The 22563-nt window shown below is 36.6% G+C and overlaps 2 protein-coding genes across 6 annotated transcripts in view; one reads left to right on the top strand and one right to left on the bottom strand.

Moving 5' to 3' along the window:
- Nucleotides 1–266: 266 nt before the first annotated feature.
- Nucleotides 267–11372, bottom strand: Alg2 (alpha-1,3/1,6-mannosyltransferase Alg2). The gene is made up of 3 exons (XM_027358228.2): nucleotides 11098–11372; nucleotides 1883–2604; nucleotides 267–1651 (listed from the first exon to the last, which is right to left on the bottom strand). Exons 2-3 carry the CDS (start codon nucleotides 2600–2602, stop codon nucleotides 872–874), a joined length of 1500 nt encoding a protein of 499 aa, XP_027214029.2. The 5' UTR covers nucleotides 2603–2604; nucleotides 11098–11372; the 3' UTR covers nucleotides 267–871.
- Nucleotides 11373–16315: 4943 nt separating this feature from the next.
- Nucleotides 16316–22563, top strand: part of LOC113807064 (uncharacterized) — a 25264-nt gene continuing 19016 nt past the window's right edge. For 3 of the 5 annotated variants that reach the window (XM_070115121.1, XM_070115120.1, XM_070115118.1), the window contains exons 1-4: nucleotides 16316–16448; nucleotides 18686–18797; nucleotides 20313–20369; nucleotides 22030–22085. In XM_070115121.1, coding sequence (XP_069971222.1) covers nucleotides 20333–20369; nucleotides 22030–22085 — 93 coding nt within the window. In that variant the 5' untranslated portion in view covers nucleotides 16316–16448; nucleotides 18686–18797; nucleotides 20313–20332. The remainder of the gene's footprint in view (nucleotides 16449–18685; nucleotides 18798–20312; nucleotides 20370–22029; nucleotides 22086–22563) is intronic. The other 2 variants (XM_070115122.1, XM_070115119.1) reach the window with 2 other exon arrangements.

Here is a 22563-nt window from a genome sequence, read left to right as displayed (position 1 = left end):
AAAATATCTGTCTAGTAAACAAAATGGTAGAGTTCAAAGAGTTACTATGAAGCTGTGACAAAATTCGGTCTTTTTTTATCTATACAGTCGGCCAGTCAGCCTTGTCTCTCCCTCTCCTTGAGACTCACAAAGATGACAACACTTCCACTCACCGGCCGGTAGTTAAAACCTCTTATGCTTGGTGCTCACAGTCTGTGGTGATAAGGGTCCTTTGGAATGCAGCACTAGGTATATTTTCCATATACTGGATCTTTGAAATAATAAAATAAAGTTTATAATTTTTATTTGTTAATATTTTTCACACTGAAATCATACAATGAATAATATGTATATAAATCATAATAATAATCATAAGAAAACTTATTTCAAATATATAAAATAAAAATAACCAAAGAATTACCTACAAAAGTATGCTAATGATTCACATCATAATGACTATAATACATCTGATAACTCATAAAAATTATGAAAACAACAAAACATTTCTGCTGCTACTACTACTGATAAGTTACAATATCATAATCATAATAATATTAACACTAACAAATACAAAGCAATAATAACAATGTCTTAGTCCGTAACACATTCATATAAATATATAAATATATAACTATTGTTTTTTATTTTCATTTTTTTGCAAATATATCACAGTCAAACTAGAATTTCTTTTTTTCTGTTTCAATTACCAATTTTCTTCCTCTCGCTTACTACCAATTTCTTTTGTTTCTGAATAATTTTTTCTGGCTTTATCCTTGGCTTTACTTAATTTTTTAAAATTCTTTTTTTACCACCAGAACTCATCATTTTTTTCCATCTTACTTTTTTTCTTCGCTCACTATTAGTACATCTGATTGTAATTAGTACACACAAGTTACTTCTGACCCTTCCATGCTCCCTTCACTACCCTGTCTAGCTCCTCCTCAAACTTCTGACTGGAGAATTCCCTGAGGACCCTCTCCCGTCCCTTAATCCCCATGTCTTTTTCCCTCTCGGAATCACTAGCCAATACCGCCATGGCCCTGGCAAAACCTCCTGCCTCTCCTGGAGGGAGGAGGAACCCTGTACTCCCATGCACAACTGTCTCACGAGGACCCCCTCCAGCAACAGCTAGCACAGGGGTCCCTAGCGACATTGCTTCAAGGGGGACAATGCCAAAGTGCTCAGCTTCTGGTGTGTACAGTAGTCCCCTTGCTACTCGCAGCAGAACAGCCTTCTGGGGCTCTGGAGGTGACCGTAGGAATACTACCCGTTCAGAGATGCCGAGGCGAGAGGCATATGACTCCAGCTCTTCCAGATGCTGGACATTTTCCTGGACACGATAATCATACCCACCTGCTACTACAAGGAGAATCCTTGATGATATATCAGGGTCGAGGGGAAGGAGGTCTGAGAGAGAAGGCAGAATGTCTCCTTTCTGGTCTTTTTGGTCTTGGCCATTGTCACCCAGGTCCCCCTCAAGTAGGACCTTGAGTGCCTCAAGGGCCAGTGGTAGGTTCTTCTTCCTCTCAAAGCGGTTGAGGGAGAGAAAGATGATGGGTTTTGCGGGATGTTGGGGCAGGATGCGGTCCAATCCCACATCCTCAAGAGAGAGGGACTCAAAGGGTGTGAATTTCTCAAAGTCTAGAGATGGGTACACCACCTGGGGCGTTACCTGTAACAAAAGAAAATGAAGCATATTTAATTTAAAAAAAGAGAAGCAAGGAAGGGAGGTATAACATATGGAGTGCATATATCTGCACTCAAAGTAAAATATCCCTAATATGATCAGAGTTTAGTAACTGCTCAAAAGAGCTCTTGTCTAAAATGCATCTGCAATAAAATGTGAAATAAAGAATTCATGGAGTCTAACTACATCCAGTTACTGAAAGTGACAAAAGACTACCTTGAGTGATTTAAAAGTCTCCTTGAAGACTCCTGCTGTGAAATGGCTGTTGACGAGGATGCAATCAGACTGCCCAGTCGTCCACTCTTCCACCTTGTCTAGGATGAAGCGGTATGACTTTCTCAAGAGGGAGGACTTTGGGCTCTCCTTTTTCTTCCAATCTTCATCTACTTTATCCTCCTTTTCTTTGTTTTTCTCTTCTTTCATGCCTTCTGTGTCTTCAATCTGTCTCTTTCTTATCCCTGTCTCCTCCTCAATTTCCTTCTCCGTCACCCCCTCATTGGCCATTCTCCTGGCCATCCTGCCTACCTTCTCCTCACCCCCCATTGCTAAAAGGAGGTCAGGGAAGTGGCAGTAGAAGACAACCTTACTCTGTCTTTTAAGCCTGAGAAAAGGGATGCAGGCTGCCACCTGATCCACGAAGGCCACCTCATACTCTAGCTTGCTAAAGAGAACCAAATAGAGTGCCAGGTATATCATCCTTACATAAGCCCAAAGAGCATAGAGCTTGCCAAAGGTTGACCGGGGAAGCCAGTCACCTGCACAGTGGACCTCTAGCTGGCCATCAACAGTCTCTGGGAAACAATGGCTGTGGTCATGGTGGCTGGTGAACACAGTAACCTGGTGACCCTTGCGTTTGAGGGCTAAAGCTGCATCCACAATAAGGCGTTCTGCACCACCAATGCCCAGGTCTGGGTGAAGGAACACCACACGCACCATGGCTGGGGAAAGAGTAATAAATGAACAAATTAATAAATAAATAAATGAATGAGAGAGAAAAGTGGAGGGTGGGAAGATATGGGGACTGTCTGGGCAGCCCATAGTCAAAACTGAGTCAAGGGCACTCTGATACTCGTGCAAGTATGAAAGAAATCCACTATGATGATAAGCCTCAATGCACGTCATTCATGCGGTAGCAGGTGTGGTATTACAACTGTTGGTTTCAAGGTTTTCACTTATTTTTGCATATATGTTCATTCTACTGGATCCAACAGCATTTGATCTCAAGATTACTCTTTAAAATTATTTGAAATATGTCAATTCTATCACTACATACCATATGTGTATGAACTAGCAAAAAAAAATAAAAGATGGAAAATATGAGAGACCCAAATGAAATAAAGGTTAAAGTTATTGTGCACTTGAAATATAACTTGCATGTGACTTCCTGATGATATGTGTTAGTCTGTCCATGTTTTATGAATTTTAAGCTTTCAGTGGTTAATGGTTAATGGTTAAAAACATATGTGTGCTAGACATACATCAAAGGTCATACAGCACTATGGTAAAGTATTATGGCGAAAAGGGTAAAAATTAGTTAACAACTAGGATAATATATGTTAGATTCTACAGTATGACAGGATAGTATGGTGGTGAAAAGGGTAAAGGGAGAGTAGATGAAGTGAAGCAGAGATTAGTAAAAGAGGAAAGGGTTAAGGGCATTGGGCAATTGGATGAAATTGAATTTGTGGCTGAGAAAGGAAGAGGAACATTGTTTAAGGAAAACTAGTAAAAGAGCCATTATGAAACAATCAACCAGTAATAAGGGTAGAAGTGGCTGTTGGAGAAGTATCAGAAGAATCCAGGTAATGATATAAGAGAACAGGGGAAGGTAGTGATGTATCAGGCAGAATGTCAGGAGGGGAGGGATTGAAAAAGGACACCATTGCGACAGAAGAGATTCATGTTAGCATCCAGGTGGGGGAGGTAAGGATAATGGGTAACGAAGAGGGAATGGTGCACATGGAGGAGAGGATGGGGTGTGTTGGGAAAGAGTGGGAGGAAATGGGGTATGGGTAACTTGAGGAGGAGGAGGAGGAGGAATAGGAAGCTTTGGATGTCTTGAAGAGTTTCTGGAAGGGTTTCTGGAGTGGGAAGGTCTGAGAAACAAAGGTTTTCTTGTGAGAAGAAGAAGAGGGGATAGATGTATGAGGTACATGAAGATGGAGACAGGTAAGCCATCTGACCAGTCCTTGCCATAAACAGGACAATCAGTCGGGGAAATGGAAACAGTAAAAGGAGTGAGGATGGTCAGGGAAAGGTTTGCCAGTGAGTCGGTCAGGGTAGATAGTGCATGAGCTTGGGACTCTGATGTAATCGTGACAAGGAGTGAACAATTAGAATGACTAAGAAAGGAAACTTTGTCTACTTGTTTTTGGTGACATTGTTGGAAGAGAAGGGTATTGTTATAGTAAGGGGCAGTGGGGAGAATCACAAAGAATCAATCCCACTTGGCTGGGCCAAAGGTTTGTAGAGCTGGAAGCAATAGAAAGACAAGAGCAGGAGGAAGATGGGGTAGTACTGTGGGGAGGAGGACAATAAGGATAAATAGTAGTAATAAGGGGGGAAGGGGTAGACAATGAAGAAGACTGTACAGTGGGGATGGAGTGGTTAATGCTGGGAGAGGAATGGGTGCATTCTGAAGGTTGAGTATTGACCTGGGTGGATGGTTTGGAATGTATAGAAGGGGTGGGGGAGTATTAGTATCAGTGTTCAAGAGCTGTGGCCAAAAGAGAAGTAAGTAATAATGACAAGAAAATAAATTTCCTAGACATCAAAGGTCATATAGCTTTATGGTATTGTATTGTGTTGGGAGGGTTTGTAAAGTTCTTTATTAAAGTTAAAATGTTATGTTTCGATGGTCATTCATTGTATGATAGTATAGTATTTGAAGGAGTAGGAGAGGGTAGATGGGGGTAGGATAGGTACTCATGAAAAGAGGAAGAGTTAAGGACAATGGATGGTTAGATCATATGAAGGATATTTATGCATCTGAGGAAGGAGAATAAATTATCAATAGAAAAGGTGGGGGATTCTGTAAGGATGTCTAACAGGTTGGGGGGTCTGGGAAGAAGGGATATATGAGGGAAAGTAAGGGTACGGGCTTCGGTAAAGCGAGGGCAGGATATTAGGATAAGTGAGACAGAGAGGACATTGCATGTAGGGCATAGAGGTAGGTTAGAGGAATGTGACATGAGGTGTGAGTGAGTGATTCTGGTGTGGCCTATTCGTAGGCAAGCAAGGGCAGTTTCCCAACGTCTGTTTTGATGGTATGGAGCTAACCAAGGGGAGATTGAGGGTTTTATGGTTTGGAGTTTGTTAGTGTACAGACCTGACCAGAAGGATTGTCATCAGTTGTAAATAAAAGTTTTCAAGTGGGGGTAGTAGTTGGTGGCTGGGATGTGTGAAAAACGGGGTTGGTGACTTGTGGGCAGGGCAGCAGATCGTGCAAAATCATCTGCTTTTTCATTGCCAGGAATCCCGACATGGCTGGGTATCCAGCAAAAATTCGCTGTTTTCTGTTGTGTAGACAGATAGAATAGCTGGTCATGTATCTTATGGGCTATAGGGTTGGTAGGGTGTATGGATTGTATGAGTGATATTGAGTTACATGTCAGTGAAGATGGTGAAGGATGAGGAAGAGATGGAAGATATGCATTGTAGAGCAAAGAGGATAGCATAAAGTTCTGTTGCAAGGATGCTCAATTCAGGTGGAAGAGGAAAGCTGTATGTCTGAGAGGTAAGAACTAAGGCAAAACCAGCAACTGAACTGGATTTAGACCCATCAGTATAGCTATGAGTGCTAGAGGAGTGACTAGAGATATGAGCAAGGAAATGTGTGAGAAGGATAGAAGGTGGAATGTTTGACTTTGGTAGATCAGGGAAAATATAGGAGCAATTACAATAGACAGGTACTAACCAGGGAGGGAAAATTTGGGTAGAAAGAGGAAGAATTTGGAGATGAGAAAAGGATGAATGTGAAAGAAGAGCATCCATACGAACAGGGAAAGGGCCAGATAAACGTGGAAAGGAAGAGAAGATACTAAGAAGAGGTTGACAGACAGTTAGTTTGGAGCATGAAAATTGGTGGAAACAGGCATGGTTTCTTGGGGACAGAAGAGCGCGGCGTCTAGAGAGGGATGGTAGTCCTGATTCAATGTATAGGCTCTCAACTGGAGAGGATCGGAAAGCTCCTAGGGCTAAGCGGAGACCACAATGGTGGATAAGATCAAGGAGAGAGAGAAGAGAGGCAGAGGCAGAAAAATATATGTGGCAACTATATTCAAGGGTGGAGAGGGTTTATAATAGTCGGAGGCGATGGCGAGCTTTTTCTTTAATAGATTGGATATGATCCCGCCAAGATAACTCCAAGGAACTTGCTGGAAGATCGGGCTTGGATGGGGGTGGAGGAGTGGAAGTTGGAATAAAGGAGGAGTGGAAGTTGGGAGCCTATACGTGAACAAGAGAAAAGGATGGAGAAGGTTTTAGAGGTAGAGAAACGAAAGCCATGGTTGGTAGCCCAGGAAGAGATTGATGTTATTGACGACTGGATAAGTTGATGGAGAACTTTTACGGAACGATCGGAGGCGAAGATGGCTAGATCATCTTCATACAGTGATGAATAGATTCTTGGTGGTAAAGCAGATATTAATCCGTTTACAGCTATGAGGAACAGTGTGGTGCTCAGTACACTTCCTTGTGGGACACCTTCAAATTGAGGAAAGGAGGGGAAACTGAAAGAGGCAAATCTGACACAGAAGGTATGGTCAGAGAGGAAGGATTTTATAAAAAACACCCATGTTTCCACATATTCCGTGGGGATATAACTGTTGTAGTATATAGTGCCACCAAGCAGTATCATATGCTTTTTCAAGATCGAAAAAGACAGCTAACACTGACTTGCGGCGTGCAAATGCTAAAGTGATTAATGTTTCTGCATAGGCTAGTGGGTCATCTGTACTTTTACCAAGACCAAATCTGAGTTGATTTGGTGAACTGATTTTGTGGTATTCTAGGTACCACATTAATCTGAAATTTATCATTCTTTCCTTTAATTTACATAGGCAGCTTGTAAGGGCTATGGGGCAGTAGTCTTGGGTAAGAGTACCTGTTTTGTTAGATTTCAGGAAACGTAAATACTATGGCTTCTCTCCAGTGGGGAGGAAAGTTTCCAGTCGTCCATATGTTTTTGAATATTGAAAGAAGGAAGGATAAGGAAGTAGGAGAAAGGTGTCTTAGCATACTGTAATGTATACCGTCTGGGCCTTCATGGGTGTTGCGGCATGACTGAAGTACATTATAGATCTCAGAAAAAAAGGGTGCATTATAAGGTTCTGTGGATGATAGGTAGAAGGAGATAGGAATGCGCTCTTTGCCTGACTTTAAGGAAGAGAAATGAAGAGAAATATGAGAGCCACTCCTGCCTTGGCTAAAATAGGCACCAAGTTCAGTAGCTACTTGAAGAGGGTCAGAGATGAGGTTATTATGAATATGGAGGATGGGGGCAGGATGAGGAGGATGTTTTCCGGATAACTTATGGATCCGCCGCCAGACTACAGAGATTGGTTTGGAGGATGTTATGGAGGATACATAGTTTTGCCAGCTGTTTGTCACGAAGTTACAGATTGTACGGTGAAGATGGGCTGATGCATTTTTAAAGGATATGAAGGCTGTTAGTTGACTGGAGGTGCTTCTCTTGTGTCGGTAGCTATTCCAAGCTACACGCTTCAGACGAAGGTTCCACTATGGAACATATTTTGAGGTGTAAGGTTGGGATGTTTGAGGGATGATTATATAGGCTGTATTTAAAACGTTAGTTGTGAAGTATTGGAGCATTTCTGAGGTGATAGAGAATGATGATGGAGGAATTTCAAGAGTAGATAGAGAGGTAAAGGTACTCCGGTCTGCTCTGTAAAAGCACCAGCGAGGGGGATTTGGTAATGGGATAAAGGATGTTGAAAAAAGAAGAACTGGGAAGTGATCACTAGAGTGAAAATTGTTTAGGACAGACCAGCGAAAGTCTATATGAAGGATAGGAGAGCAAAGAGAGAGATCTAGGCATGAACAGGTTGAGTGCATAGGTCAATTGAGTGGGACTGTTGGAATTTAGGAGGACATGGTCAGTTTTAGCTAGAAATTGTTCCAAGGAGTGACCCCTAGTATTGATAATAGAGTCACCCCAAAGAGTATGGCGACAGTTAAAGTCTCCAGCTATTAGGAAAGGAGATTGGAGTTGGGAAAGTAAGGTCTCAAATTCTAGGAAGTCAATAGGGAGGGAAGGAGAGAAGTAGACTGAAATAATTGTGATCCAGTGGCGGAGGAAAATCCGGATAACTGTGCAAGGTATAGTAGTTTATAAAGGAGGTATGATATATGGTGTTTTATGATGAACAAGTATGGAAGAAGCAAATATAGAATGAGGGAGTGACGCAAAATAGTAGTTGGGAATTGGTACTGGAGGATGTGTGAGGAAGGTTTCTTGGAGGCAGACGATAGATGGATTATAAGAGAGAAGATGGCGGGGGTCAGGTCTGTGTGAGCAAAAGCCTCTAATGTTCCACTGTAGTAGAGCCATTGTGGATCATTCTACAACTATTATGGGTGACAATGTATGTCTGAGAGGTAAGAGGAGGGGTATCTGGGGGTTGAGGTATGGGACGAGGGGATGGAGGTGGTGGTGTAGTATCAAGAGAATTATCATAGGAAAGGGGTCAGGGGGAAAAGGTGAAGGTATAGTATCTGGAGGATCATCAAGAAAGGTGGGATCTGGGGAAGGACATTGTGTTAGAAGGGATTCATGTGTGCATCAGGAGGGAGTGGTAGGGATAGTAAACATAGTTTAAGCGGCAGTGGCCTCATATTTACCGGTCAATGACAAAGTCCACAACACCCTTGCATAGCCAGAGGGTGCTGGCTAGATATAAATATATATTTATTCTGGTGTGAGAACCCCCCCCCCCCAAAAAAAAAAAGAAGTTAGATGCAAATTAAAAAAAAAAAATTTAAGAACACTTAGTCTGATCATAGCAAGCTTGATTTTAAAATTAATTAAACATTTGTACATTTGTATCTGATAGAGGTTTTCTTATGAACCTGCACAGAGCGATTTGAATTTCCCAAACAAGTCTATTTGAGATTGGGTGGGATTCTGTCGGAAGGTTTTAATTTATTGGTGTTTTGAGAATCAATCCAACAAAATAGGTGAGTCAGGGGAAATTGTTGAGATTGATGAATCTAAATCTGAAAAACATAAATATAATGTTGGCCAAGTAATAAAAGGTCAGTGTGCTTTTGGAGGAGTATGCCACATGAGTAGGGATTATTTTTTTTTGTACCCCTGGAGACGCGTGACTCTCTCTTTGCTTAACGTCATTAAGGAGCATATCCACCCAGGGACCATGGTCATTAGTGATTGTTGAAAGGCATACAATTGGAAAAAGAGGGCTATCAATATTTAACTCTATATCATTCATACAATTTTGTTGACCCTGACACTAATGCACATACAAATACGATCGAACACAAATGGAGGGAGGCCAAAGCAGGTGTAGTTGCCACTTCGCCGGGTATTTGGCCTCGGCCATTTTCACGATGGTATACCAGGTTGAAAATAAAAGATTACATCAGTTCCTCCTCACCGCAGCTCGTCTCTACCCTCTACACTGGCGGTATGTGTAAAATATTGTTATAAAAATTATTCTAATAATTTGATAGGGTGTGAATAAAATGGGGGAGGGGGGGTAGATGTTGGATATTTTAGGCTTGTGTTTTTGGGTTTGCAGGATATCCACAGGTTTTGTTATGATGTAGAATATTAGGTCTATATTTCGGATATCCTGTTTGTGCGTATAGCGATTTTTTATAGTTTAGTTTCAATGTATTTCATTCGGTGTCCTTCGGACAAAGTTTCGTTCATCCTTTTTAATAAACGGCCTTTGTATTGTTTTAGGGACACAAATTTTGGCTCATCTTTCAGAAAATATTACTTTTTAATTTTTTTTTTATCTAAATAATTTTCTTTTTATAGTATTTGTTACAGAGAGCGACGCACCCTCCTAGAGACTAAGTCAAAAAAATTAGATGTTTTTTTGCAAGAAATCCAATGATTTTATCTATTCTCAGCATTGTGTGTTGTGCAAGTGAATTTTTCTGGAGATCGAGTACCATTTCTCCATCAACGACCTTGATTTGTTAGTCCCCTTAGCATGGGAGGGCATGAAGTATATCAGGGAAATTATGGCGTAAAACAGGCTTAAATAAGAAGAATAACGATAAAAATGCATAAAACTAGCCCAAAAACTGCTTAAAATCAGTAAATTAAACTCTTTGGGAACCCAACCCACCATTCGGCAAAACTCTACGGGAATTCACAGTCCCCCCCCCCCCCCCCCGAAAAATGTATTGACCATTAAACCAGTCTAATATATCAATTTTAGTTGCCGTGACTAGGTGCGCCCTTTGGGCACTGCCTGAGGGGAGGGTTGATGGGGGGCTCCTCCTTCCAACACCCCCCAGGACACATTTTCTTCACCTCGGTAGCCTATGTACGGCAAGATAGAGCTACATTCACACCATAAAATGATAAACTAAATACCAATTATATCTGTAAACATCAAACTTTTGTTGCTTCTTTGTACCGTCTGGATTCCTTTGATTTTAATCACTCTTTTCGTTATTTGGAGCTCTTGATATTTTCGTCATTTAGCAGTTACTATAAGGCCGCCGCATTTTAAACTATGTTCAATCTCCTTCTATTTCTTCTGCTCTGTAAGATGGCGGTGTCCATTTCCCTCTATCTACGCATGTTGGTGTCTTTAACTTATACCCTATTGATATTTACAAGTTCATATCGACATTGTACCATCCCTCCCCCACTCCCCCCCTTCCCTGTTTTGGAGCTTCACGATATCCAATGACCCCCCCCTTTTGGAACTCTGTCTCTGGGAGTGTGTATTGCTATCGGTAACAATTACCGAATATCATATTCAACTGGCCCTTAGTGCATCCATACTGTAAATATCAATCCTTGAATACAAGTAAAGGTTGTTTGTTAGCATTTGCCAGAGTGCAAGGCATGGAGATCCCAGTGATCACATGACAATGTATTGCCATCATGTTGGACTTGATTGTAAGTCTTCCATTACAGACAACATCCTTTCATGTGGATTTGGACAGAATATAAGCAATATAATTATTTGAAAGCTACTCTGGATACTTGCTAACCGGATGCCAAAAGTGTAATGCTACGGAAGCCACAACAAACCGAGAAATGCATCAACAGCAAGACAAGAAATAAATATAAAACAAGTATTGTATTCGTACTACCGGCATATTCAACACATGAAATACATTTTTCATGTTATTTTTCCTTCTCCTTTCTTACCACACGTTTTACTACCTACTTCCCTCTTCTAATTACACGAAGAAATACTCACCGTGGTTGTGATATGGAGGAAAATGACAAAAGTAGATAAAAAAGGAGGAAAATGTAAAAAATATGGTAATCTTCTCGCTCCCTTCTGAACAATTCTTGACGTGTATTTGTTTACGTGATGAGTTGCCAGAATGCAATTTATTTTATAAATTATTTCTTGCTTTATCGGACTTTTGATTTACAGTGAATTCAATCATTTTGTCTATGATAACTCTAAAAATATATCTATACTGTCTAAACTGTGTATCTCTTTCCACAGATGAATATTTTATTCGTAAAAATATGAGGCGATGTCGTTCGCGCACTTGTAAAAGTTCTTTTAGGAAATAAATCCTGTTTTTTTAAGGTTACAAGCAACAAAATAATTATTCATAAAAAAGTCCACTTTCATGCTGTTAGTTTTCCACCATATGCCCAACCACATAGGACAGCATAACACCCCATACCATAACTCATAAAATAAAGTAATATTTGTAAATGGTATATTGGCCCATTCTTATGGGAATTGACTGGTTACAATTATGTATAAAATAATCTGAATGGAAAGAATATTTAAAAATCATGGATAAACCAGAGTGTTGGCACCGCATTAGGTGTCAAGACTAGGAACAGAATGATTGTTGATGTCTAACATTTAGACTGAGGGTGAAATAGACCTATTCTGGGAGTCAAGTACTAGGGTGGACCACCAGTATCAAATATTGTCATAGGAATAAAACATAGAATGCAGAAAAAAATGTTTAATCATTATATGTACATATACACACATATATACATTCATATATATATATATATATATATATATATATATATATATATATATACATACATATATATATATATATATATATATATATATATACATATATATATATATATATATATATATATATATATATATATATATATATATATATATATATATATATATATATATATATAAAGTGTAGCTTGAGTATCCCATGCCCAAGCAAGAAATTGGAGTTTTTCTACATTTCCTTGAAACAGTCAGCTGAAATTAAACAAAATTTAGTAACAGCAATGACTTAGAGTACCCTTTAAAATTCGTTTTCTGTGAATATAGGCGTCTTTCAAAGAAATTTCGCTTAGACTAACCTAATTGGAAAAGAAATCTACAACTTTCACAGTACTCGTCTAACAGATTAGAAGTCATCTGAGATAGAAGCGGATTAATATGTGGTAGACTCTTGTATAAGCAATTTGCATAACTACCGCAGGGTCAGTGGAGCACATACATATATCTTTCTTTAGGTACGATATTCCTTCACGACTTCGGCGATCTTGGCTCTCGACTGTCTCCTGTCTCTTGGTGTTTTCATCAGAGCCAGACAGGAAATCTTGCTCTTTTCTCTAGCCATAACTTGTTCTTTCGTCCAGTTTATCAGGCTCTCCAAATATGTTGTGAGTTGTTTTCTTCTTGCACTCTTGCCTTCAATCCGTCCTGGAAGACTTATGTTCTCAAGACCTTCCTTTCTCAAACACATGTCACAGAAATTCAAGCTGCCATTTCCTGGTGGTTTTCAATAGCTTTTCTTCGGTACCTGCCATCTTTAACACTTATTACTTTTGTGGTGTCCATGATATTCTCTGCATGCGTCCGTAGGATATTTCAATAGTCTCAAATCTCTGTCTTGCTTGGGATGGAATTGTCCAGCATTCACTACCATACAGCAAGATGGATAACAGACTGGAATACAATATTCTTTTCTTAGTTTCCTTTACCAACGTAGTTCTTGGGTACCTTTTCCAGTTTTTGAAAAGCTTTCTGTTGCCATTCCTATGAACTTTTTAAATGTCGGTGTCGCATATGCCATCTGACGTTATTACTTCCCAAGTAGATAAACTTTTATACCTGCCTTATGGTAACACATCCAACTCGTAGGTCACATTTTGCACTGCTGCTGACAACCATACATTCGGTCTTTTTACCGTTGATAGTTAAACCTTTCTCTTTGCTTGTTTCAGCTACCCTGTTCTTGTAACTGTGCTCGTGATTCTGCAGTTAGGATTGTATCATCAGTATATCTAAGGTTGTTGACATTCCGGCCTCCTGCACAAAGACCTTTCAGTCCATATATTTCACGTAAAATCATCTCATTATAGAGATTAAACAAGTCTGGTGAAAATGCTTAACCTTGTCTCACCCCTCTCTTAATCATTCATTATTCACCCATCTCCCAGTCTATTCCCATGCATGTTGTTTGTTCCCAGTACGTTTCTAATCAGACGTAAATTCTTTCCATTCAGAAATAAACATTCCAGCATCTTTAACAGATCTTCATGCTTTATCTTATCAAGTGCTTTTGTATAGTCTATGAAGCCCATATGCATATCTTCCTGCATTTCGATTGCTCGTTCCGACAACATGTGTACCGTAGAGATGGCATTCCTGGCTCCAGTATTTTCTATAAATCCACACTGCTCTATTCCTGTTCCTGGTCTTATCCTGTTTCGTGCTCTTACCATGACTATTCTCAGTGAATGTTTGTTAATGTGATTCGTCAGTCTGATTTTTCGATGTAATTCACATTCTATAGGGCACGATTTTTGGGGGGTAAGGCAGCTAAAATTTACCAACTCAAGTCTTCTGGTATAGTCCCCTATCGTAAATCTCGTTCACATGTCTTTTAACTTTTCAATTCCAGATTCCTCCAGTTAGCATTTCTATGACAAACTCATCTAGTCCTGCAGTCTTGTTCTGTTTCATCTTTCTCAGTGCTGCCTTCGTTTCTAAAATCTTTGGCCCGTCTATGATTTTGGTTGTTATGTTACTTCCCCTGTTGTTATTGAACAATTCACCAATGTATTCAGTCCATCATTTTAATATTTCTTCCTTCTCTATGAAAACAGTACATCCTCATGACTTGAAGCCTACCGATGACAAGCAATCTCCTTGGATTTTCTGTGCATGGAAGCAGAAACGATGTTATTGTATTGCTCTTCCTCACATTCCTTGTTTAACCCACGCTCCTTTGCTTCTCAGCATCTAATCTTAATTTCTTTGTCAAGTTCTTTGTATTGGTGGCTTTCTCGCTTCATGTTTTGTTATCTTTGCACTGGTTCTAGTATATCGTCATTATTCCACTTATTTTTTGGTGTTTATTTTTATTATTATTATTATTATTATTATTATTATTATTATTATTATTATTATTATTATTATTATTATTATTATTATTATTATTTTTGGCTAATGTAATCAAAGCTTCTTTCATAGTGCCCTATTTTGCCCTATTTCGATTTTCCTACGCATTCAAGATTCTGTTCCTGACCGCAACTGCATAGGCGTGCTTTGTGTCCGGATTGGTTTGCAGCAGCGAATACTAAAGCTTTGGTGATGCACGCGGTTTCTTTATTTACTTTAGCTTCCCCCTCATTGTGCAGACAACAGGCTGATGGTTACTACCGCAATCTGCACTTGGGTTTGCCTCGGGGTCGGTGACAGCAATTCTGAAACGTTTGTTAATCGTCACATAGTCAGTCTGGTTCTTGTGTGTGTGTGTGCACACACACATACACACATACACATATAGCATATATATATATATATATATATATATATATATATATATATATATATATATATATATATATGTATATATATAAATATAAATATAAATATAAATATGTATATATATATATATATATATATATATATATATATATTAGAAAGGATAATGGATTCAATATGGAGTGTGGTTGCAACGTGCATTAATTCCATTACTTAGGTTTTATTTTCAAGATAAATCAATTTGTGCAAAGACTCAACAGGTGATTGCAATTTTACAGCTGATGATAACACGTGTCACTACAATAATTGTATTTAATTTTTTATTATTTTATTGTTTTATTTATTTATCATCATCATCATCATCATCATTATTATAATTATTAATTATTATCATTATTATTACTATTATCATTATTATTACTATTATTATTATTATAATTATATATTTTTTTTTTCAAAAGACACATTCCACCATAGGCTTAACTATAGAAAATATTAACAGTTCTAGTAACGACTGAGGTATCACCTTAAGCAGATTCTTCTCATTCCCACACGTGCACTATGTTGCCGCCTTCGTCATCGAACTTAATTGTTGGGGAAGTAATTACTGACAGTTATTATAAAGAACAAATGCACGAAGGAAATCCACAGAACAAAAGGTGATAAGAGGCCGTTTACGTAGAATTTTATTTTCATTGCATTTCGTCAGTTTTCTGAAGTTTGACGTAACCGACTGCTAAAAAAGATGATAACATATCTGTCCAAATGGTTTGATTAGAATAACAGGGTTTAATAAAGGGGTAAATATCAACGGAATTATTGAAAAGCAATTAAGATTGAATTTTGTTTGAGATATCTATGTTATGCTTATCTTAGCGACTGCAAAATATTGAGTTGTTTCTGTGATGCATACTTTGGATCCAAGAATGCAATCCATTGAATATTTATTACATGCTTATATGCACACACACACACGCACACACACACACACACACACACACACACACACACACACACACACTCACACACACACACACACACACACACACACACACACACACACACACACACACACACACACACATATGCCCGCGTGAGTACTGAGACAGTAGCAGGTCTTCAAAGATCGAAGATGTGTGGTTTTCAGGTCACCAAGGACGTGAGTGTTCAGTTACAGGAAGGCTAAAGAATTTGAGCCAACCAGCCAACGAAACGATCGCAGCTATAGTATTCGGATTAGGTAGACAAATCGACACACACACACACACACACACACACACACACACACACACACACACACACACACACATATATATATATATCATATATATTATATATATTATATATATTATATACACACACACACACACACACACACACACACACACACACACACACATATATATATATATATATATATATATATATATATATATATATATATATATATACATATATACAAATATACATATATAATATATATATTATATATATATAATATATATATTATATATATAATATATATTATATATATGTTATATATATATGTATATATATATATATATATATATATATATATATATATATTACTATGAACAATCAGGGTAAAGTCCCTTGCCTAATATTATCTCTTTCATCAGTTGATAAATACCATGGTTACCGTTATCAGCGCGATAAGCACACCGTAAGGTCCTCCAGTCGACACACTAAATAACAACACGTACAGATCGTGAAGGAGGTGAAAAAGATAGTGTTAAGGAACCTGTGACTTAAAAAGGATACAAGCCGAAACGAAGCAAGAACTGTTACGAGCAAATAATGTAAGTTCTGAAATTTTCTCTGATGTCTAAGAGGATACTGATGTAAACATATCTGAACCGTAATCATGTTGACGAATGTGGAAAGGTATGAATGAGAACGAATATCTTCACAATACAAGAGATGTATTTAACCGGTTTCGATTATATCTTCGTCAGAGATACATGTATTTCAGACGAAGATATAATCGAAACCGGTTAAATACATCTCTTGTATTGTGATATTCGTTCTCATTCATACCTTTCCACAAGTAAAGATATTTGTACTTGTCAAATTATCTAAATATAAAAGTGAGTCTTTTGCTATAGAGATAATTTTATTGGACAAAACAGCCACTTGTTCCTCTCAACACTAAAATGTCTGGCGATAATTAGGAAATACATCTATCAAACTACACAGCAAAATACACATACACATCTTTGTAAGTGTATGTGCAACCATGCCTTATTTTACAATATTTTTGGAAGAAATATGGAATTCAAATAATAAAATTGGAACTAAGGATAACTGTTTACGGACTAGATATCCGAATTTTGAAACAATGGCGATGGTGGTAAGTTCCTGTAGCCTCAGGTGGAAAACGAAGGTAAACACAGGAGGATCGTTACCTTAGTCCTCAAACCACAACCATAAAACTGTTTATGGGTATGAATAAAGTTGTGGAAAAAGTCACAAATTATGATGAATTAAATGACCTAGATGGCTATAATTCTACTATCGGTATTTTATAGTCTATAGGACGAACCAAAAGAGATTAGTGAGCAGACTTTATATATAAAAATGCGTATAGAAAAAATGAAACTTTATGAAATGAAAATGTATGAAGGATACCATTAAAACATTTTAATTCTAAATCGATTTTTAAAGACGCCATTATAGATTATTGCCATACACTGAAAATGCTGTATGCTTTAGAAATATCGGTCAAATATAACAAGACTTTGCTAGGAATACATATCATTAGCAGCACTTTGTAGGTTGGGAACATTTTGCATATAGCCATGGAACAAATCAGATATACAATTGAAGTTTACTGCAAGTGTTATTAATGATATCTGCAACTTATTAATTGCTGTATAGTAGAATGAGCTATAAACTTAGGAAAGTGCCTTGTTACAACTTGATAATTACCACCTGTTTAAGAACCACTGATCAATATATTCCGGTCAACTATCCTTAATTTCTAGTTGTTTTGGGTAAAAACGGACTTGGTAACGAGGTGACTATTTTTCAGTGATATAGGAAAAAGAAAGAAAAAAAAAATATATGTGATACATTTCGACTTTTGTATTTTCCTTGTCTATATGCCCATGCAGATTTTGGAATTTATTAGTAAAACCAGAAGCATTCTGAAAGCGCATACCTCCACCAAGGTAATAAGGTCACTGATGCAATAAAATATTTACACTTGAATAATAACATTAATGATAACGATAACAAATGAAGATAGTGATAATAATGAGGATCATAATGATAATAAGGATAATAATAATAATAACAATAACGAAGTACTCAGAAGGGCCATACCTCCGCCAAGGCTATAGGGTCACTGATGCAATATAAATATTCACATGAAGAATAATATTAAAATCACCTCTTTTCCAAGTACTCTGGTGATGTCCGTGTTTCAGTTTATCGCAATGCTAATGAATCCTTTTAAAAATTCCTGAATCATTATCCAGATCGCCACCAAAAATTAATGGCATCAAGATTGGGCTAAGACACACCTCTGCTCAAAAAAAAAGAAAAAAAAGAAAAAGATAAAAAAATAAAAAAAAATAATGATAATGATAATGATAATAAAAATAATGATAATAAATAAAAATCAATTCATAACTTTCTGAGTTATCCCGCGCAGGATCCGGATCATGAACCAGATCACCATCAAAATCTACTGGAATCTAAGTTGGGCGAAGACACACCTCTGGTAAAAATTTCATTAAAAAATATTCATAACTTTTTAAGTTATCTTTCTAACCAACGGACAAACTAACCAACGCTACCAAAAACATAACCTTGGCGGAGGTAATAACTAAGCTCATGTCCATGAAGTTATAAGCGTTGATACGATCATGTATCATTAGCTGAGTTTCATTGATTTTAACAAATATTTACAAATCCTGTCTATCATTAACGGACGAAGAGGCTATTACAACAAAGGAGAAAGTACATCCTAATATTCGTTATCAAAAAGAAGTCACTCAAAATTCAGATCAAAATGAACACGATCTTCCCGCAGAACAAGCAAAGTGTGCTGAACAGGACGAGATCGACTTGGAACAACAGCATGAGGGTCAGTTAGCTCAAGGACCTACTTACCTGTGTTTCTCCACCTGCAATTATACCAGGAGGTTGGTACTGAGATTAATGATTCACAAGGTATAGAATCACTTATAATAGGAGATATATCATGCCAAGCAGCTTTGGTTGTAATTATTTTCATAAGCAGTTAGTATTAAGATGTGATATTATTCATATTAGGGATAGTGGCATTTTAAAAGCAATAACGTATGTGAATTCAAGCACAATAGCAACTTTCAGCTACATTCAAAAATTTATTCATTAGTTGTCTGACATGGAACAAGCTACCAAACGATGTGAAAATACCAGTTCGTTCACGGGGTTCAAGACTATAATGTTTCCGATCAAATAAAAAAAAAAAAAAAAAAAAAAGAAAGAAAGAAAGAAAAAACTATATATATACATATATATACATACATATATATATATATATATATATATATATATATATATATATATGTATATATGTATATATATATATAAATTGCATTTCTGGAACACTCTGAATCGTCAAATCTCTTCTTGTATTCTAATCAGCTGATACTTGATATTTATGTTTATGCATGCTTTGTATTTCAAAAATGATGTACAATAATTCTCATTATTTTGTCTTACTGAAATTCCCTTCCTTCTACACCCATTTCGTTATTTTTTTCCCCAAAAAAGAATGTTCCAGAATCTAAAGCGAGAGTTGCCAATTGTTCCTTTCCTGTGTATAGTGAAAAGCGTCACGGATTACCTAGTTGAGAATATTCAGTAGTTTTGAGACACCCGCATGTCCTCAGTAAGCTGTATTTTTAAAATCCTCTCTTTAGATTTGATAATAGAAATAACTATTGTATTTAAATGCGTTTTATGTAATGTACTATTCTCAATAATAAATGACGCAAGATATTAAATATATCTGGTATTATATATAAAAAAAAAAAGGATCTGATGTACTTACCTTCATTTCTTCATATTCATTATTACAGACATCATTATTATTTCTTTTTAAACATTTATTTTTTTACCGTTATTTCCACCATTTCATGAATATAATTATTATATATTTCTTAAAACTTAACGTTTCATAATCACCATTATCATAATATTTTAGTAATAGCAATGTTCATTGCAGTTCAAACCTCTTTTCTATCTATATCTTTATCATATCAATCGCTCTATTCATGATTGTCGTTATCATTGTTACTATCCTTGTAATATTAGCGCTTTTGTTGATGGCATTGTTACTGTAATCCTTATGCTAATTTTATTGTCTGTGGCGTTCTAAATACAAGGGTTCTATTTTTTTTTAACCGACTCCTAATAGACTCATCTATTATCCTATTATCATCTTCATTCCTGCAATTATCATTGTGATAATGAAAATGATAGTAATGGTAATAATGCAGATAAAGATCAAGATAATAGTAATGACGGTGATGGCAACGCTAAAGAGCAATGTGAACATTTTTCAGATTGTAAGCGTTTTTTACCGTTCATTAACTGTGTTCATCTTTCAATTCATGAATATATATACTCTCCTTTGTCCATTCATTATAAAATTCCTTTTTTATTTTCAGGACTTAATGCAACTCGACTGATGACCTTGACGTCTTCTTTCTGTGGTCTTTGCCTAAGTAAATACTGTTGTTTCTTTTATAAAAGTATTGTCTGAAAATCACAATTGTTATTTTGATCATAGTGATAGTAGTAGATCACAGTAATGGTGAAGATTAAAATGACAGTGGTAATGATATGATGATAATGATAATACTACTAATACAGTTACTATTACTAAGTCTGGCAATAATGATAATTGTACTAGTATTGCTTTTAATTGTAAGGATAATTAACAATGATGATAAAGATTATGGTAATAATATCAATGATTATGATAAAATAATTATTCTTATTAATGACAATGTGATAATAATAACAACAATGATGATAATACAAGTATAATGATAATAGGTAGATAAGGGTGGTTATTATGAATAATAACATAAGCTTTAACTTTGTATTATAATGATAAGAGGTAGATAAGGGTGGTTATTATGAATAATAACATAAGCTTTAACTTTGTATTATAATGATAAGAGGTAGATAAGGGTGGTTATTATGAATAATAACAAGCTTTAACAATCACCATGATTAAAAAATAGTAATGATAAAATTGCTAAGGCGACCGACAGTACTAATGCTACTACATCTAGTAATCATAATGAATATAATAAAACAAAATGAACCGTATTCATGTTGACAAATGTAGAAAAGGTATGAATGAGAATGAAAATCTCTTGTATTGTGAAGATATTAATTCTCATTCATGCCTTTTCTACATAAAACGAATGTTGATAAAAGAATTGATAATAATATCAATTATCATTACGATGATAACAGTATGATAACAGTATTATCTGTAATATTAGATTACAATATCGACCTCATCACTTCAAAACTTATTTCCCTTTACTAAATACCGTAACACTTTGGTTATCGGAGCAATGTTATACATGATATTGTCATTATAAAAGATATTGTCATATAGTCAAATGATATTTGTCATTTATAAATGATATGTCATTTATTATCATTTGTTCTATATTTCTCTCTATTGTGCTTCACTTTTTTCGACTCATTTATTCTTTGCTTCGATAGTTCTTACAACTTACGAACATTGTGACGAGTAACTTTAGGAAAAGATTCCGAAGAGGGAAGACAGCACAGAGATATAAGTAGATAGATTGACTGATGAACACACACACACACACACACACACACACACACACACACACACACACACACACACACACACACACACACATACTACATATGTATACATATATATTCACATACCCAAATACATATATACATGCATGGATACACAGGAGAGAGAGAGAGAGAGAGAGAGAGAGAGAGAGAGAGAGAGACAGAGACAGAGAGAGAGAGAGAGAGAGAGAGAGAGAGAGAGAGAGAGAGAGAGAGAGAGAAATAAAGAGAGAGAGAGAGAGAGAGAGAGAGAGAGAGAGAGAGAGAGAGAGAGAGAGAGAGAGAGAGAGAGAGAGAGAGAGAGAGAGAGAGATAGAGAGACAGAGATAGAGAAATAAAGAGAAAGAGAGAGAGAGAAAGAGAGAGAGAGAGAGAGAGAGAGAGTGAGAGAGAGAGAGAGAGAGAGAGAGAGAGAGAGAGAGAGAGAGAGAGAGAGAGAGAGAGAGAACCAGACCAACATTTTTGCCATCAGTATCAAAATCTAAGTAAAACGTTCTAACGAAACTAATTCTGTTCGTGTTGACTCAGGTTGCAGCAGAAGTCCCAGCGATGATGGCGTAGAAGAATTCGTAGTTACTAGAGAGGTAAAAACGTATTTTTTGTGATTGTTTTTTTTAGTATTGAAATTTGCTATGCGCAAGATACTGGTTAAAGTATAGATTACAAACGTGATTTATTATGTTTTACGATTGTTCTTTTTTCGAATATAATTCCATAATATTTGTGTCATGAGAGATAAGTTATCATGAGCAATCTCATATTATTTATAAGAAAATAGAATGATGAAATGATGCCATGTATTAATCTATGTTTGTCTATCTATCCATCTATTTATCTATCTATCCATCTATCTATCTATCTATCTATCTATCTATCTATCTATCTATCTATCTATCTATCTATCTATCTATCTATCTATCTATCTATCTATCTATCTATCTATCTATATATCTATCTATCTATCTATCTATATACAAAATATATCCTTTTCTCCAGTACACAAAGTCCGATGCCGACGATTCAAAAGAAACTATACGATCTGATCATCCAAACAGGATTCCG

Source organism: Penaeus vannamei, chromosome 37, assembly GCF_042767895.1.
Source record: "Penaeus vannamei isolate JL-2024 chromosome 37, ASM4276789v1, whole genome shotgun sequence".
NCBI classification, from domain to species: domain Eukaryota; kingdom Metazoa; phylum Arthropoda; class Malacostraca; order Decapoda; family Penaeidae; genus Penaeus; species Penaeus vannamei.
The sequence above is the reverse complement of the archived record's forward strand: the minus strand, read 5'-3'. Positions and strand labels throughout refer to the sequence as shown.